This window comes from Calonectris borealis, chromosome 2 (genome assembly GCF_964195595.1).
Source record: "Calonectris borealis chromosome 2, bCalBor7.hap1.2, whole genome shotgun sequence".
NCBI classification, from domain to species: Eukaryota; Metazoa; Chordata; class Aves; order Procellariiformes; family Procellariidae; genus Calonectris; species Calonectris borealis.
The window spans coordinates 163,394,070-163,413,373 of record NC_134313.1 but is presented as its reverse complement, the minus strand read 5'-3'; the positions used below and the strand labels follow the sequence as shown (position 1 = coordinate 163,413,373).

At 40.2% G+C, this 19,304-nt stretch overlaps 1 protein-coding gene across 7 annotated transcripts in view; it reads left to right on the top strand.

Annotated features, from left to right (window-relative positions):
* ACTR3B (actin related protein 3B) overlaps positions 1–19,304 on the top strand; it is a 54,019-nt gene that overhangs the window by 15,517 nt on the left and 19,198 nt on the right. For 3 of the 7 annotated variants that reach the window (XM_075144170.1, XM_075144175.1, XM_075144171.1), the window contains 4 exons: positions 826–918; positions 10,219–10,344; positions 10,794–10,877; positions 11,476–12,419. In XM_075144170.1, coding sequence (XP_075000271.1) covers positions 826–918; positions 10,219–10,344; positions 10,794–10,877; positions 11,476–11,571 — 399 coding nt within the window. In that variant the 3' untranslated portion in view covers positions 11,572–12,419. Of the gene's footprint in view, positions 1–825; positions 919–10,218; positions 10,345–10,793; positions 10,878–11,453; positions 12,420–19,304 lie in introns of those variants that run through there. The other 4 variants (XM_075144177.1, XM_075144173.1, XM_075144174.1 and 1 more) reach the window with 4 other exon arrangements.

Here is a 19,304-nt window from a genome sequence, read left to right as displayed (position 1 = left end):
ATGTAAATCCCAAATAGTTTCTGCACCTTTGGGAAAGTTTTAAAGTTATATAATAATATAAATCTATAATAACATATTATTATTTATTTATAATTCATGTACTTTCTCAAAGTTTAATCTTGAAAGGGCAAAGCCTAGGCTATGAACTGTTTTGTTTGTTTGTTTTTTAAAAGCTTGTGTTAAGTTTTAGGTGGAAAATCACCATTAGTCCAAGAATGTTTTCTAGCATTAGCAACTCTGACTCTCAAGTATTTATAAATGCAGAAATTTACATTATTAATGTTTGCTTCGATGGGGATTTCCACTCAAGACCTTAAGAGTATCGATGCCTTTTTGAGCAGAGATTTTGTGGGCTTGTACCAAAAAAAAAAAAAAAAATTGACTTTTTGGTGGGAATTTAAGTATTGTAGTAGGGTTAAACTTTTTGCAAGGGAACATTCTGATTTGCACACTGACTTTTTTATTTCATTTAAAAGGAAAGGCACGACCACATTATACAGTAACAGTATCTTTAATATTGCAGAAGAACTCAAACTCACGTCACATGCAATAGTAGGCCCACAGTACGTAAATTTTAAATAGTGAATTTATGACCAAGGAAGAGAATATGAATTTCTCTGCAGAAAAAGGGATTCTTGTTTCCCTCATATAGAAGTGGATTTATTATAATGGAGAATAATTGGTGAGCAGGAGTAATAGTGATTTTGATTCCCACTCGCCCCCTTTGAAAGTGCTATTAAAAAATCTCTCTACAGTCTCACTTCTGCCTTTTTGTTTCTCTGTTCTTGGGAGGAAATATCTAATGTCTGTTCTATTTCATTGTAGTTTGCTAATCCTGATTTTATGGAATCCATTTCGGATGTAGTTGATGAAGTTATACAGAACTGTCCCATTGACGTCCGGCGTCCATTATATAAGGTATGGTTTTTCTGTTGTAAGATTAACTTAATTCATTTGAAGACTAAATATCAACATCGTCATGAAGCATATACGTAGCTACCGCTTCCCCCACTATGCGAAATGTGAACTTTGAATACAGATAAAGTTAAACAAAGAGCCACTTCTGAATGAAGAGTACTTGATATTTGCTGCTTTTTAGTTCTGAAAGAAGGGTTATCTGTAGCACTAGTTTGATACACAGGTAAGTATTGTCCCCAGGGAGCTGAGGCAGAGGGATGTTATTTGTATCTGACACTTGTAATGTGAATTCTTGTGCATGAAGGTCTTTGGCTTTTGCCCATTTTAAGGGTTACATTATGGTCTCGCCTCTCTCACCCCCCGCTCTCCCCCCTGCTTTATTAAGCAGTGGTTTCAAATACATAGATTTTTTTCATAGTCTTGACTTGTATCTGCCCACTGTCTGCAGTTTTAGCTAGGTATTGAACCCAGTATTAAAATACATAAAGACTTAAAAATCTTTTAGGAGACAGTAATTATGCCTGCTTAAACTTGTCCGGGGTGTAGTCCAGAGAGTACTTTCGGTCGCTATTTCTTTAAGAAATGAAAAGGAAGGTACTGACAGGCATAGCCTATGGCAAGCTCTCTTTATATTGGCAGCACATCCTATGCTTCCTGGTTGTTTTCTGCTTGTGCAGCAGCAGTGCCCTTTTGGAAATAACAGCATAAAGTAATAGCATGGAGAAGCTTGCTTGCTCATGAAAAAGTGGTAGTTTTTTTCACCCATTAGAATGAGCATTAAGTTCCAGCTAAGTCATATAGAATCATAGAATCATAGAATCATTAAGGTTGGAAAAGACCTCTAAGATCATCATGTCCAACCGTCAACCCAACACCACCATGCCCACTACACCATGTCCCTAAGGGCCTCATCTACACGTCTTTTAAATACGTCCAGGGATGGTGACTCCACCACTTCCCTGGGCAGCCTGTTCCAAGGCCTAACCACTCTTTCAGTAAAGAAATTTTTCCTAATGTCCAATCTAAACCTCTATATCTCAGGGTAATTCGTAACTATTAAAATTTTGCAATCTGTTTTACTTGCCTAGTAAATATACTCTGTAATCTAGAGAGACATAGTGCTTCAGAGCAAATCTGTGAAGCAGTTTAAAACGGGAAGTTAAACAACTAAACAAGCTCATATGCGGAGTGAATTTTGCAGTAGATGTCTTCAATGGCTTCAAGCTTAGGTATGTTGCAGAAGGTTTTAGGAAACTCTTAGTGTCTGGTTGTGCTTAGGGGCTGTGCTTTTTTTCCTGAAAGACCGAAGTTGCCATAGAGCAATAGCTTCATCGCTCGATAGGGTAGGGATTAGTACTGACTTCTGGAAAGCGGTATTTAAAAATTGAGGTTAAGTTACTCCTTCCTCTCTGTAATCAGCAGGCAAATAACTTTCCCTTCGCTTGCCACTGATTGAGACTTTGTTTTTCCATTTCCTGTTTTTCATTATACTTCTTAATTAAAACAATGTTACACAATTACCTATTGAATGTAACGATAGATGTCAATAGTTATTAATGCTAATAGTTGCTATCTTCTTTAAGCAAGATCTCTGCAAAGGGATGAGCATCTGTGTTCTCATTGTTTAAAATGGTGTATAGGTGCAGAAATCCACTCATGCTTTCTCTTAGTTTCTGTGGTTTATCAATTTCACTTACCCACAGTGCTGCATGGTGGCCATCCAAGGCGCTGTGCTTTGGAGCTGGGTTTCCATCAAATATATTTGGATTCTTCCTCAGTGTTCGTGCAGAAAATACCTGCAAGTATCCTTCTCGCAGATTATATGTGGTATGTAGCCTTTGAAGCATTGTTTCACAATCCATCTTTTGATGTCCTATGGTATATTTCTCTTTTTTAGTTTTATTGCCAGTATCCCTGTTTCCGAATCTGATCAACATCTCTCTTACGAGGCCAGTTATCTTACCTTATGTTGACGTTTGGACCAGCGGGACCTTCATAAGATTATTGTTCTTCAGCCAGATCTGATAGCCTGTAGCTGTTCAATACCAACCACAAACATTCTTTCACATGTGATGAAGCCTTTTTAATTGTATAATTGTTGCCAGCAATGCACCTTTTTTGTTTTTCTACCCAATTCCCATGATTACACTGTCTTAATGTGATTGCTGGGAAAAATTGATTTATGTTCTTATTCTGTCTCTCTCTGTGTCTCTAACACAGAGTTGAGAGTTCTGGATTGCTTGGGATGAGCTGCTTTCTGCTAAAATGGAAGAAGATAGGTAGGCTGCTGGGTTCGGAACCAGAGGAGTTGCATTAAAATTTGAAGAAATAAGGTGGATTTTTTTATTTTGTAATTTTTTTTTTAACAAGCCCAAATCTTTGGAAAGTGATACGAAATTTAAAGTGAGCGCTCAGGTGAAATGATGGAGGAGTAATTTCGGATCTTACCACATGGCTGAAATAATCTGGCATCCTTGCTATGTTGATCATTCCTGTGTGTGGAACTCCATTGAAAAATGACCCATCCTGCATGCAGCTAGAAATGCAATCATGCTTTTGTGGGGCTCAGTGAGGCATTGCATCACATTTGGCATTCTTTGAGAAGAATGGTGTGTAGTTTGTCTATTCTATTTTTCTGAGAATTCTTTAGCTTCCTTTTTTCTTAAAAGATTGTTCCACAACCTTTCCTTATACTTATCTCATATTTATGTAAATATATAGTATAACTGATATCACAGAAATGCAGAGAAACTAGAGGGAGGGAGTGGTAGCATGATGGGGATTATGGTCTGCAGAAAAATGTGGTCCTTCTCCTAGCTTTCAGGTTACTATGAGCATACTATTATAAACACAGTGTAACTAATGCAAACCCAGATTGCATCAATGGGAAACATCATCTCTGTGGTATGGCCACAAGAGATGCTAATGTTGGACGTTTTCAATACTAGTTGCTATTTAAAAAATCTTGTTTTCAACCTGGAAATGCTCTGATGCTTGTCCTAACTTTTGTCAGTTAGGACATGAGTTTTGACACTTAAGTGTCAAAAAAGAGTAGCTGAATTTAACAGTCAGCTAGTGAATATAGTTGTAATAACTTCAAAAGTGGACAAAGGGCTTTCAGAAGTTCTAAAAACGGCTTGATATTCTAATAAATGGTATTTTTTATTGGTAACAGGTTCAGAAACTGTCACCCTTACTCCACACTCCTTCCTCTTTCTTTTTCCCCATCCAGAGTCTTTCCCCAGATACTTCCAGAGTTTAGATGGTAACAGGAGATGAGAAAAGTATTGGCAGTTCTGAGGTCTGTGCCTTCTCCCAGTAGAAAGGATATAAGTGTAGGGTCGTTGGCTGTCCCAACTATTGATTTCTTTCAACTTTTCTCTGCTGTGGTTTTGGCACAAATATATGGATGAAAGAATTTAAGATAAGTGACATCTGAAACCAGGTAAATTCTGTCAGAAATACCTCTGAAAGATCCTAACCAAGCATGTTTGAATATTCATGATTCAAATTGGATAGATCAAGTTGTGACATTCTTGACCTCAAACATTTAAGCTAGTTTCTCAAGCTGAAAACATTGCATGAGATGGGGACTGTAATGTATTGACAAGTGTGGTATTTTATTGTAGATAAATCATCCAGATTTTCCGTGGAAACGCAAATGCATGGAGACGGGATTTTAATGATATTAGAATCATAGAATCATTAAGGTTGGAAAAGACCTCTAAGATCATTGAGTCCAACCGTCAACCCAACACCACCATGCCCACTAAACCATGTCCCTAAGCGCCCTCATCTACACGTCTTTTAAATACTTCCAGGGATGGTGACTCAAGCACTTTCCTGGGCAGCCTGTTCCAAGGCCTGACCACTCTTTCAGTAAAGAAATTTCTCCTAATGTCCAGTCTAAACCTCCCTTGGCACAACTTGAGGCCATTTCCTCTCGTCCTATCGCTTGTTACTTGGGAGAAGAGACCAACCCCCACCTCACTACAACCTCCTTTCAGGTAGTTGTAGAGCACGATGAGGTCTCCCCTCAGCCTCCTCTTCTCCAGGCTAAACAACCCCAGTTCCCTCAGCCGCTCCTCATCAGACTTGTGCTCCAGGCCCTTCACCAGCTTCGTTGCCCTTCTCTGGACACGCTCCAGCACCTCAATGTCCTTCTTGTAGCGAGGGGCCCAGAACTGAACACAGGATTCGAGGTGCGGCCTCACCAGTGCCGAGTACAGGGGCACAATCACCTCCCTGCTCCTGCTGGCCACACTATTTCTGATACAGGCCAGGATGCCGTTGGCCTTCTCGGCCACCTGGGCACACTGCTGGCTCATGTTCAGCCGGCTGTCAATCAGCACCCCCAGGTCCTTCTCCTCCGGGCAGCTTTCCAGCCACTCTTCCCCAGGCCTGTAGCGTTGCCTGGGGTTGTTGTGGCCGAAGTGCAGGACCCGGCACTTGGCCTTGTTGAACCTCATACAGTTGGCCTCGGCCCATCGATCCAGCCTGTCCAGGTCCCTCTGCAGAGCCTTCCTACCCTCCAGCAGATCAACACTCCCGCCCAGCTTGGTGTCATCTGCAAACTTACTGAGGGAGCACTCGATCCCCTCACCCAGATCATTGATAAAGATATTGAACAGGACCGGCCCCAGTACTGAGCCCTGGGGAACACCGCTCGTGACCGGCCGCCAACTGGATTTAACTCCGTTCACCACAACTCTCTGGGCTCGGCCGTCCAGCCAGTTTTTTACCCAGCGAAGAGTGCACCTGTCTAGGCCGTGAGCCGCCAGCTTCTCTAGGAGAAGGCTGTGGGAGACAGTGTCAATATTGGCTCTTTTCCTTAGAGAAGATGACTTTTTAGCTGGGTGTGCAACTATTGTGGACAATATTGAACTTGAGCTTGCTAATACAATTAAGATTTGGACTATACTTGTTGTATCCACATTCTCTCAGATTAAACTGCTGACTGCCCAGCTCGTAACGAACCATCCTCAAAGCCTGTAGAGGCATGCGGGAGGCTAAAGGAGTGGTAAATATCCCCCTAACATCACTTCTAACTCGAATTGCTGGTTAATACTTTGTGCAAAAACAGCTTCACCTGCGCTGCGTGGTGTGTAGATGGCGCTGTCAGACTGCTGCGCGGCGTCCGGCTGGACACCTGCGAGCTGCGGGGAGATATGCAGTCTGTGACGGTGCCCGGCTTATTTGCTGTATCAGCCGTATTCTTGCCTTTCCCCTTCAAAATTGTAGGTAACCTCAGACACAAGACTGGGTAGGATTCAACTGACTTCTGCTTATCTGTGCTTCAGTAAAATGACAATGTTTGCTATTAATTACTAAGTGCAGAGCGGGGAGGCTCAGTGGGTGACGTAAAGCTGGAGAGACTGCCAGGCCATGAGATCTGCATCATATTGGCACCGATGATAAGACATGGGAAAGGACAGGTATTCCTGCTACCTCATGTGGAAGCTGCAAGTGATTAACACTGAGAGTGTGGCACCGGAGTACTGAGGAGAAGCCTTGTTTATTCCCATCACAGCTGTAATTAAATTTATAAAGTTACCTGTGCTAGCTGGTTTAACAGTAGCTCAATACATCTGCAGTATTTAGTGGTTACTTTTGTGTCTGAGTGCAGGCATATTTCTGCGGAACATCACGACCATAAGTCATGCTGAAGTCTTTTGCTATTACTCGAACTGTTAAATGAACATTGAAAATCATGGTTTTAAAGAAACAGAAATTGTTTCTTCATCATCAGAAGTCAAACTTATTTAAAAAATAGTGTTTCTCACAATACATTTACTTCTTTGTAATCTATTTGTTGTTTGATATGTATAATATTTCTCTGTATACTTTCCATAAAATATTGGCAAATATTGCCCTGTTTTAACTAAATTAACAGAGGCATGTAGCTTAACTGATTCACTTGCTCATGAAGTGCTTGGCTTCAGCTTGTGAACCTTCCAGTTTTTACCCATAATAATTTTTATTAACAGTGATGTATTGCTCTCATTACATGCCTCTGATGATGTGGTTGTGTCGTGTTAAATAACTTTAATTTAGGTTATTTGGGAGGAAGGGAAACTGGGATGTTTGTTGAAGTTTGTATTTACCAGAAAAGCAGTGGATGCTTCTCAGTTTGGTGCTGCAAAGCCTGAAGTGTCCAGCTGAGAGTGCGCTTATACCACGTTACAAGGTGCAGTGTAAAGGTGCACAAACCAGTTCAGCACCTTGTGTTTGGTAGCATTGAGTTCTGCAGAAGCTAATTTAACTTTTTGGAATTTTAATGTAAACTTAATTTAGGTAGACATATCTCTTATTGTAACTGGGTGGTTTTGTTAGGTAGCCTCATATCTCTGCAGCATTGTACTGTACAGGCATAATACCAGAAATGGTATGGAGAGGAACTCAATGTCCTAGAGTTCATAAGAGAAGCAAAGGGTGTGAATGAGAAGCGAGAAATTTCTTTCCAGCCCTCTGAGGTGATTGGTGTTCACCCCCTGGTTTCCTTCCAGAAATGGCCTACTTCCATTATTTACTTGTTGTGGTTATCTTTTTCAGGTGTGTGGAAGGTCTTCATCCCTCTCTTCTAAAGGAATACATTCTTTTGAAACAAATTTTCAACCAGTTAGCTGTAAAAGTAAAAATCAGTGGGAGCTTCTTTCTGTCAGATGGTATGATTGATAATCAGTGTTAGCTGTGAAACCTGTGGTCTGCTTAGAGCTGTTAAACCAGCTGAAGTGCTTTTGAGCAGAGTGAGATCAGAAGTGGTCTTGTTTAAAGGAATCAGCTGGAAACAGACACTTAAATCCTAACTGCCTTTATGTCTTTTTCTGGGAGGCCAGAGAATTCTCAGGCAGGCTGAAAACCCAAACATCACTAATAAGCTTTCTCCACAGTTGTATTTAGCATGCTTCATTGTTATTATGTTTTTCGTTAAGTAGTTACTGGAATTACTGTGTTGTGTTACACTCAGAGAAGGTGTTTGCTGTCGGGGGTGGTTTCTCGGTTGGTTTTTGGGTTTGTTTGGGTTTTTTTCCCTGGCAGTCTTTTCCCACCTTCATTGGGTCCTTTGTAAGTGGTGGGTGGGGTGTTTGAGGGGTCGGGAATGCGTGTGGATTCTGCTTTCATTGTGAGTGAGGACTACTGGCTTCTGACGTCTTTGCAGAAGACTGACCTGCTGAGTTGTGATAGCTTACTGAAGCCCATATGTGAGCAGTCTTCTGCTAGGGAGTTAGCACAGATTTGGCCCAGTGCTGACAAGAAGCGCAGGGAGCAGGGGAACTGTAACTGTATAATTAACCATCTTATAAAGGCAGTTGGTGTCACCTAGTTACTTATATCCAATATTCTGCTTAGCCTGGCTTGTCCAGCTATGTGATAATGAGATGACTCACCTTTTCAACACGTATACCCTAGTGCTTCTGTTGTTCTTGAGCAGTATTATTGTTAAACTTCTTTCAGTGTGTAGAAATACTTGAATAATCATAATCTGAGGAAGCTTCTAATCCTGGAATGATAAAAGATCCTCCCAGTGTTACTGCTAACTCTGTAGTTGCATGAGTTGGTCTCGGATGTATTCAAACAATTATTTTCAGGTGTATTCTGAAATCTATTTTTAGGGGTAGCAATGTCCACTTTATGGAGTGTACTTGAAGTTTAATTTGCTTTGAATAGAATTATTGCTTTCACTGTCTTCGCTAACTTCATTATCTCCAGGTAATATTTTCTGATAGCATCTTTTTAATTACTATTTCATCACTCAGGTTGGTTGTTGTCTTTTTTTTTCCCCATTAGCAATTTTCTTTTCCCATGTGGAACATGCGACCACTTTGAGGCAGGGGAAGAGATGTTCTTGCGGGAGGGGGGAGCAGGGGGAATCTCCCTCCTGCTTTAATTTTAGGACCAACTGTGGTTTCTGGCTCCTGCTTATACGTATGTCTCCTTTCCTCTTCTCTGTTGTCCTCTTTCTTTTGGGAAATGTTTCAGTAATGTTATGGGGATGTGTGCTTTTCTTTTAAGTACACCTGCCTTGTTATGCACTCTTTTATACTGTAGATAATCTGAAGCTGTGAAGAAATGAGTTTTTCCTACTGTAATAGTTTTTTACGATGTGCAGAGATTTTTTTTCCTGAATAAACAAACGGCTTTCTTCTCACTTTACAAGTTACAAACAAGATTTTCCTTGTTAACTGTTGCTTAAAATCCAAGCAGTTATTTCTGCACCCTGCAAGTGTGAATGCTTATTATGCATGTCTTTGACTCTTCAGATCTGTGTGCAGGCTTCCTGGCTGAAAACAGTAGTTCAGGGATTCTTTCATTACATGCACAGTCTTGGTCTGCAGTGTCAAAAACTATTACTGAGAGATAATCCTTTGACCTGTGTATAACAAACTCTTGATCTCAGTTGAGTTCCCTGTGGACACATGTCTAAGGCATATAAGTGGTTTTAGTAAGCACTAATTGGCACTTTGGTTTGCAGTTGCAGCAGTATGCAAGGGCACACATGCAGTTTTGTCATATAGAGTTCATTTTTCTGATTATGAAATGCATTTTTGCTGCCACCAATGTTATGTTATAGGGTTCCTGTTTTGAGTCCTCCCACTTTTGAAATGACTTCTGCATTAGTCTGTGACCCTGCAACATTATCAGCGTTAAGGATGTGATGTTCTAAAACTCTGATTTAGAATCCAAGTGCAAGTCCAGGCTAAGAGGCTTTTTGTGCTGCTCGGAAAACTAAGTACTACTAAGCAAGCAGGTATAGATAAGAAAAGTGAAAGGCATTGTACCTTTCTCTGTACTGCAGTCCTCTTTGGAGGTGTGGTACCTTTTTGAAGAATCATTGGACTTGCTGGTTGCTATGTTTAGAAGTTTAACTCTTAAAATAAAAAAAAATTGAGTTCTAGATAACTTTACAGCTTTTGGAAAGACACTAACAGTAATATGATGAGGCTAGAGCCTTATTTGGTGTCAGGGCTGAAACTGCTTACTATGAGCATCCCTGGGAAACTTTTTGATGTAGTGTCTTATTTCTGCTGCTCTGCACATGTAGGGTATCAGCTCGCCATTTTAATGGAATCCTTCTCTTTTGTAATAACATATTTTACATAAAACTCTTCTTTAAAGGGGGAAAAAAAGAAAGTAGGGGACCATGGACTTCCTATGGAAATTAAGCAATGCTTAAGTTGTTCTGTGTAGCTTGTCAGCTTCCTAATGATGTTAAGATCCAAATAGTCACCTCTGCAGTGTTGGCTTTTGGGAAACTCGCTTGAAGATGGATTTAAAGAGTGTGTCTTTAATTCTGCACAGAATGTGGTTCTGTCAGGAGGATCCACGATGTTCAGGGACTTTGGACGACGACTGCAAAGGGATTTGAAGAGAGTAGTGGATGCAAGATTGCGACTTAGCGAGGAACTCAGTGGTGGTCGGATAAAAGTAAGAAAGAATTTCAAGTGCATTGATTACATGAGAAGTGAAAGAAATAAAGTTCAGAATTTTCACCTCACTAGTGAAAATGCAGTGTTGTAAAATGAGTAGTATATATGTATGTGTTGTTAAACATGTTGGTGGCCTTGCAATGTATGGCATGTCTTTACAGGAACCTTAAAGTTACTGTGAGCAGTCTCTCAGGGCATTTCTGGTTTCCCTTCTAGGAGATACGTGATCTTAGCAGTAGGCAAGAGGGATTTAACTGTTGTGTCCTTCAGCATACTAATCGTGAAGAGTTTTATGACTCGGTCTCCTAGGGAACGTGGCAGACTGAGTAATAAGTGTGAGATAGGGATGTGAATGGAGGGCTGAAGATGTCTGGGTCTGAGCATTTTCAGTTTGTAAGGATCTTGCCAGAAAATGTAAACCAACTAAATACAAACTGTTTTTCTTAGCCCAAACCAGTTGAAGTTCAAGTGATAACACATCACATGCAGCGTTACGCAGTTTGGTTCGGCGGTTCCATGCTGGCTTCAACAGTAAGTCTTTATCAAAATTGTTCTGATTTTTTTTTATTGCATATTGTCTTCTGGCTATATTTGATCTGAGCACTAAGTTTTAAACCTTTTCATTGTGACAGCCTAAACTGTGTCACATTCTGCAATCCTTATACAACTTTTATCTCAGTAAAATTTATACAGGGCAAGTGGGAGCTTTACTTGAGTAAGGGTGTAATGATTTGACATAATTCTGAAGTAGTTTTTATATGATAGTGGCAATATAGTCCCTTTATTCTTGAAGTCGACACTAGAGGTTAGTTAGGACTTCAGGAATACAGGATCCAAATCAATGGTCTTAAACCCGAGAGAGAAGCAAATACAGGAAAATGGGAGCAATTCCTGTCTCCAAAGTGGGATTTCTTATTGCTGTGTTTAAAAGCAGTCTTCTGTCCAGACAAACTTTTCTTGATTAGTTGTATTCATATCCTAATATTTCTAGTTTTATTCTGTTTTAAAAATGTAATGCCATGTCATAAAGCTGCAGTCTACAAAAATGTTAAGGCATTAGTTTATTTGTCGTTTTTTCTGCTTGATATATTCTTATGCTTTTGAGAGGGTTTGTTTTATATTTTCATAGCCAGAGTTTTTCCAAGTATGTCACACCAAGAAAGACTATGAAGAGTATGGCCCTAGTATTTGTCGTCATAATCCTGTTTTTGGAGTCATGTCATAATGCTCGTCTAATGGAAACAAGATCCCTGATATCTTGCTGGTGAAGAAACTCATGTAATGCAAAGGAAGGCAGCAGATACTGTAAATACTGAAGCAAGACGTGGTTGTCTTTTGGAAGCATTTGGATCACCACCGTGCACTAAAGCACAACTTACAGCCCCAAGTCATTTCAGTAAAAGCCATTTCTCTGCTGACTACTTTAAAGCCTATCCTTCTTTCTTCCTAAATGTGAGGTAATTGAAAATAGGTAAGTCTCGGTTTAGGAGGTTGTGCAAATACTACTGAAACTGAATCTAGAAGAATAAGGCAGTGCTTTACTGCTTGTGGAAAGATTTAAACCTTTCCCACTTCTGCCCTGATTCTGCAATCAAATCTTAAGCAATGAGCACTAAATACCACATTGCCTTCAGGGGAGTTGGAATGGATGCAGGTACCTGCCCAAATGGATTAGATTGCAGGATTGGGACTGTACTTTGTAAATGTAGGTTTTTCATATCATTTTGTATTTTATGATATTGGTAGGGTGAATTGATGACTAGTTCTAAGCACGAACAGCTATCAATGTCATGGAGTGATGTTACGCATTTCCAGGTGTGAGGCATGTATTGGAGTTGTGCTGGTATTTTTTTGGCAAAAAAAAAAGCCATGTATGCTAGAAACTGATTTGTTGTTTGGATGACACAAACTAAGTGATTTACAATATTGTATGAAGTTTATTATAGCCACTGCTACTTCGTTTTGAATTTTCTGAAACTGTTTTATAGAAGATGATGTTTTGTTTTGATGTTGGTGAGTGGTGGATGACACACGGGCCTTGCACCAGTGAAATAAAAGCTGTTAACATCTTTATGAATGTTTGTGGTAGTCATGATTTACATATTTGTCCATTTTATTTCACAAGGTTAGCTTTCCATTTATATGTCAACTTACATGGAATCATAGTTGGAAGGGACCTCTGGAGACTTCTGGTCCAGACTCCTGCTCAGTGCAGGGCTCACTTCAAGGTCGGATCTGCTTGCTCACGAGCAGTCAAGTTTCTGTGAATGTGTTCCTTAACGTCACTGGCAACCTGTTCCAGGGCTTAACTACTCTGATATGGGTACATGTTCTTGTATGGTGGACATGGTGTTTCTTCTTCTATGGTTTAAATCTAAACAGAGCAGGAAATCCTACTTATTTTGTCTGTGCTGATATTTATTTGATATCTGTCAGCAGAGATTCTGTAACAGTTTGTGTAGCCCGATAAGAATTTTGCAAGACACATCAATTTGGTTTTAACTGGCATGGAGGGATTGAGACCAAACAATTATTTGTTCAGCATAAATTAGAAATTAAACAAAATGGGACTCCATGACTCAAGCCTGGTTCTGAATGCTTTTGAACTTAAAGCTCAGCTCTCAGGAGAAACACATTGAAGCTTACTTTGCTCAATCCTCTCACTAAGAAAGAAATGGGTAATCTAATATAATGTGTACTGTTTCAGCTTGTTCCAGTATTACATCAGCTTGTATATGTTTAAATCTATGTTTCAAGTTTGTCACTGCACTGCTGGCTAGTTGGGTTTTTGGCCTGTACGGCAGGATCCAGAACCATGGGCACAACGTGGCTGGAGTCAGGCTTCAGAAGAATATTTACACGTTTAGTGCATTGAGCAAGTGTGGGCTGAAACACTGGCATGCTCACTTGGTGCTACAAAATCGGGAATGCTGGGCATGTGGCATAACTATGTGTTACTCTGTAGCCTGCAACCAGTTTTAGCCAGGGATTGAGATATCTCAGAGTTAGCAAGAGGTGACATTTTTGCTCCACACTTCTCACATAAGGCATGGGCACCTATTTTTTTGGGGGGGAAAAACTTCTTTCAAAAAGCAAGCAAGACTCACTTTGAAAACAAATGAGGAAATGTGCTCATGTTCACTCTTCATTATTAAAAAAAAAAAAAATCGATAGTAAGAAAACTAATACAGGATGTTCAAATGTCCTGGAGCTGAGTTCCTCTGTTCTTCAACTTTTTGGAAGACTGACCTGCCTATCACAGTACAGGCACGTGAGTTTAAAACAGTCATTGGGCGGAAAAAATGCAAGATGAGATGTGTCAGAGAACAAATGTAAATATGAGTTCTTGGCCCCTTTTCTTCTGTCTTGCTGACTACTGTTGGACTAATTTAAGCTTGTTAGCAAGTAAGCTTGTCTTTTCAGTTATGTTTATGGATTCCTTGTAAATAGTTAATGAATAAACACAAAGATCTGTGAACAGCAAGTTGAAAATTGATTCCCTAATCTGCTGTTTTGGGCGCTCACCTGAGAAGGAGCACAGGCATTGGGTTTGAATCCTCTTGGACAGAGGAAGGAATTGAACCCAAGACTTAAAGCCAGAAGGGCCAGCAGGTATCTATTCTGCCTCCAGACACTTCACCACCAGCAGTTACTAGTGCACTTCTGCAAAGTGTGGTTTCTTAAGAAGTGCGCTCTCTAAACCTAATGCATCAAGGCAGATTTCTGGAGCCTGGTGAGGGTAATGGTTTGCTGCTCTAATAGCTTGCTGTTGCTGAAGGGGTTGTGGTGCTTCTTTGTCCCTGGAGAAGGCTCTGGTGATCACAGGACACTTCTGTGAGATGACTTAATATGTTAACCTTGCAGAAAACTCTCCTCGCCCCTGTTTTCTTGAATGCAATGATGTGTCAGATTGACTCACCATGTTTGGTGAAACTGCAAATGTATTGAATAGAACAATGAACCTGGACCTAAACTGGTCTTGAGCTTTGCTCCTGGTTGCTTAATGATTCTTGTGAAATTGGTTCCTCTGTTCTGTTCTTTTCTTACTGGCTTGTAAAATGCCTTGAAAATCTATTGAAAAGCACTGTAAAGATGTAGGTCAACAGCATTGCGTCAGTGGTGGGACTGCATGGAGACAGAGCATAGGTAGGCTAAATTGCAGCAAGAGTTCAGTCTGATCTGCATAGTTATAACTGGGTCTTCTGGCTTCGTTGAGGGCTTATGGTACCATATGCCCGTTAGAAAAGGGGATTACCTGTCCCCATCAACTGATTAGCAAATTACGTGTTTTAGCCTTGATGAACTTTGACTTTATTTGAGTCAATGCTCTAAAAGTGCAAGGTATTGTTTCCTGCTACCGATCCTCTGAGCCTTTTCCTTTTTTTTTCAGTAGTATTTAAAGGCACTTAAGGCTTTTATGAACCTGAAGAGCATTGTGCACATGTTCAGTGTGGTACTTTCAATTAACTACAATTAGTGAAGTCTAATGTGAACTGGAGTACTGATCTTTCTGTAAATAATTAATTCTTTATGATCACTGGGTTCTCTCTCATCTGGAAAAATTACTGTTGTGCAAACAAGTGTTGGAGATGGAACAAGTGAAAAGCTTATTTAAAACCACCAGGGATACTGAGCAGAGAGATGCAGCCTCCTGCTTAATTGAAAAGTGCATTGCATAACATTAAAAAGTGCTGTGTGGTGGTTGTCAGATAGTTACAGTGAGTGAAAGCTCAGGTAAAACTATGGCAAAGGAATAGCCACTTACTTCATTTTTATACACTGGTCTCTAGCAAAACATAAAAAAAACCCACAAAGAAACTGTTGAAGGAGAACGTCCGTATAATTTTTCAACTTCTTAGGTTTCTTTCATGCAAGCTGAATGTATGTGATGGAAGAAAGAGGCAGAATTTGTACGTATTCTCACTGTTTATTCTTACTGTTTTCAGATCTGATGATTCTCCTGTAAACACTCAGGGCCTGACTCGAAGTCAGTGGAAAAGACTTCTCTTTGGCATTATTGATCCTGTAATGTTCTAGATTCCTTTCCATTTCTTACTGCCAACTACCATGTCAGTCTTGACCATGCTGCATCATTTTGGGCAAGTCACTTCATTTCTATATGCTTTTTCCTGATATTTTCCTAGGGACTGCCTCTTAGACAATACCTTAGCATTTGTCTGCTCTGGCATAACTATCAAATCCTTGGGTGCAGATGTCTGACATGGTCACTTTGGCTTCAAAGAGAGTAGCATAATAATATCCTGCGGGCAAGTCATCTCATTCTAGGATATGCACCTAAAACAGGTTGGTTGACTCATCCTTTGGCAGTGCTTTCTCCATTCAGTTGACTATAAAAATCTGTGATGTTTAGCATGGATGTTGCATCTTATTCTTAAAGGGTCAAAGTTAGAGGGAAAAAAAAATCCCACCCTGATTTTGTTCTCTGGGCACTGCAGACGGTACGCACTAAAGCAATGTGATGAGGGAGCAGGCTCACTGAGGAGGAGGAGGGCTGGGGTGGTTCACTGCACTATACCCATGAAAAGTGATGAAGGATGAGTGCTATGCTGCTTTAGCTTCCAAATGACTTGAGGATTTTTTACCTTAACATTATTTAAATGAACAACCTCTGTGGCCCTGCTTGTATGTTCACAGCTTTAGTCTAACTGTGCCAACCTGTTATGTGTTAGTTACGCTTTCTGCCTGTTTTTATGAATGGTTTAAGAGTAATTCCTGTAAACTGCAGCTTATTTACATGCAAGGTAAGGATGTGCTAGCACAGCAGTTTTGATGTACCTCAGGAAACACTTGAGTGTCTAACAGCTGCCGTGCTGTGTCCTCACAGCGTTCGGCACAGAGCTCCTGTGAGGCAGTGGCTTTCTCATGTGTACCAGCACTCGTCACATTGTTCAAGAAGGAAATTTTGTCCACTCTATATGAGTGCAGCTTAAATGGCATTCATGTCTTGCAGCACTCTCCTGCCGGGCAGGTGAAAGGCTCCGGAGCCAGCCTAAGGATCTGTCTGCTGCCTTCAGCTATTGTCAAAGTAGAGGTCAAGCTAAATCGGGACATTTGGATTATTTTTTCAGCTTTCCCTCTGGTGAAACTGGAAAGAAGAGAGAACACTTTGTAACTCCTTAGGGATTTAAATGAGACTTTAATTTTTTTACCAATACATTACAATAAAAGCTAGGTGTCATACTGGGGAGAGGCATGGGGTTCATAAGTATCTGTAAATAATTAAACAAACTCCCTGTTGCCTCTCCTGCTTCTCTAGCGCTATTTCCCTTTAAGTTCTTTTAAGTTCAACTGATGAACTTAGCTAGGTTATATTATTAGTCATTGTTTCTTACTTATATCTAGTTTGAAGTTTGGTACTCCTTTGCTTGTAGTCCCAGGAGCCTGTTACATCTTCCCAGTTACATCAGCTGTTCTAAAATTAAAGATTTTACATTTCCCAACAAACACAGCATCTTGTGTTATAAATGAATACTTGGAAAATCACGAAGGAATTTTTTCCTCACTTTCTATTTATCTTCCTCTGTAATTAGGGCAAGATGAGAGTTTGTGATGCCTTTGCAATCATGTGTTTCTCCATTTTAAGAAGCGGTGTTCTGTTATGTCTGTTCTGCATCAGTAAATAAAGGAGCAGTGTGGTTTAACTGGGAGGCTGCATTCATCTCAAGCAATTTTTCAGCAGTTTGTGCTATTGTTTTTCCAGCACCCTGTGGGGTAATGACAAGAGTTGCAGCCACTTTTACAAAGGGAAAATTGTTCACTGCCTTTGACAGGTGGTAGATACTGTATATGAAAGAGAGATACATTTTTAATGCAAACCTGTATTGCTCATAATTCTATTTCTATTGGTAATCTGTAGTTTGGTACAGGAGACGGATGCTTTGGGTCAGTTCCAGTAAGGATGTAGTCAAAACAAAATAGAAGTCACATTGCTGAGGTGGCAGGCACCTACCTGGCCCACAGAGTAGCTCCAGAGTTGGCAGCTGGGTGATAAGGGTCCCCACATCTGGACTAGTCACTTAGGGTGACTGGAATTAGTTTATGAGCAGTGACACAGACAGACCCTAAGAAATAGTAGGCATGACTGTGTCCTAATTCTTGTCCTTTCTCTGGAGCATCAAAATGCTTTAGGTACACTTTGGATTCAGAAACAGGATGCATTTTGGGGGGGGTTGCATTACCCTCCTTCAGAGTTCACTAACTTGGCAGGGCTCAGCCTTTTTAATGTGGCAAGTGATGCCTGCCTCCAAGGTACCAACCTTGAGGTAGGAACAGCTGCTGAGGAAACTTCTCCTCAGGTTCAAGTTGTCTCTTCTACTTTTGAAGTCTTACACTAGCAGAGAATGTGAGAGGCTGGATCTAGCATCCAGGACTGGAGTGGGCAAGTTCTAGTTTCTACATTTGAACTGTTTATGCATTTATAGTAGTAATCGTTGGTTAAAAATACAAGTAACTCTTGGATCAGTGAAGAGGTTCTTGAACACTGCGTTACCTACCTGAGAATAATGGCTAGGTTCCGAATTATGTTTCCTTGTCCCATACCCTGTATGTGCTCTTAGGCTGTAGATAAGCAAAAGGTTTAAGCAAACTCCTTCGGTTTCCTTGGCTCTTATTTTCTAGGGTAAAAACAAAATATTGACAATATCTGTGTGGAGAACATAAATAAGAGATGACCGGAAGAGTAGTCCTTAGTAGTACTTGGGTGTATGGTCTGTTGTGGTTTCACTCCGTTTTGGACTGGGTCAGCATTTACTGCAGTTTAAGTCCTCGTAACTTCTTGCCAAAGAATTGCTAGAAACCTATTTCTGCCCTTTGCTTGATGGTTGATTGATGTAAGTGGCAATTTATGACAGATTTCTTTCAGTAGTTTTAATTTGTGCATCCAGTAAGGTACTTTAGAAAACCAACTATTGGTGCAACAAATAGGCCAAGTGAGAGTAGAAATCCTGATGTTTCTAGGCTGTGTATTCTGATGCTTATTAATCTTGCTTCTTGTTTAAAGCCTGCATCGCTGGCTCTGCTTATTGCTTTTACTGTGGCTTGCTTGCAGAATGTTTTAGTACATTTGTTCATCTAGTTGTATGGTATGTCTATAATGCAGTAGATGATATTGCCAATTAAAGGATTACAGCTAGGATATAATTATGGCCCTATGGAATAAAGTTTTCAAATTATTCTGCTGCAGTCTATAATTATACTGTGTGTGCCCTGATGCCAAGGATTAATAGGGGGATTACAAACTGTTCTCCTGTAACATGCAGTTCACAGATATGCAGTTTACAATTCACTGGCTTTAAGGTTGTAGTGACCTCTCATGGGAAATGTTTTTAAAGGATACTGTCCAGTGGAATGTTTTTGTGTTATATTATGCTTGTTTCCCTCCCTCACCCTAAGTTTATCATGTGGTGACTAGTCAGGGTAGCTCAGATCTCGAGTAGACAACCGTTAAATTGGAGTATTAAGGAAGTGAAAACAGACAAGCTTCAGTAGACAGCCTTACACTGTTAAACTTGCTCCTCTTTTGCGCTCTTCCTTCACACCAGAGACATCTCAGCGAGATGCTCTGGATTCTCCATCTCCGTGGAATGGAGGTGGGAGCCTTCATGATATATTGTTACATATTACACAAGTAGTAGGATTTAAACATTTTATTTCTATATATCTGAAAATGATTTACTCTAAGAACCTCTGCAATCAATGCTTTTCTGAAGAACTGCAGTTGTTTAGCTGTAATGAAGATAAACCAATGTTGATGCTATTTAAAATGGATGAGAATGTAACTAAAAATTGTCTTTGAAGTGGCGAAATAGCGCTGAACTGTTAGTTGAATCCCCAAATGGGAAACTTCGGCTTCTTTCTGCCAAATTACAAGTAAACTAAATGCCATTTAATTTTCTGCAAACTTAGATTACTCTCTTTAAGGGTAGTATCAAACCTTAC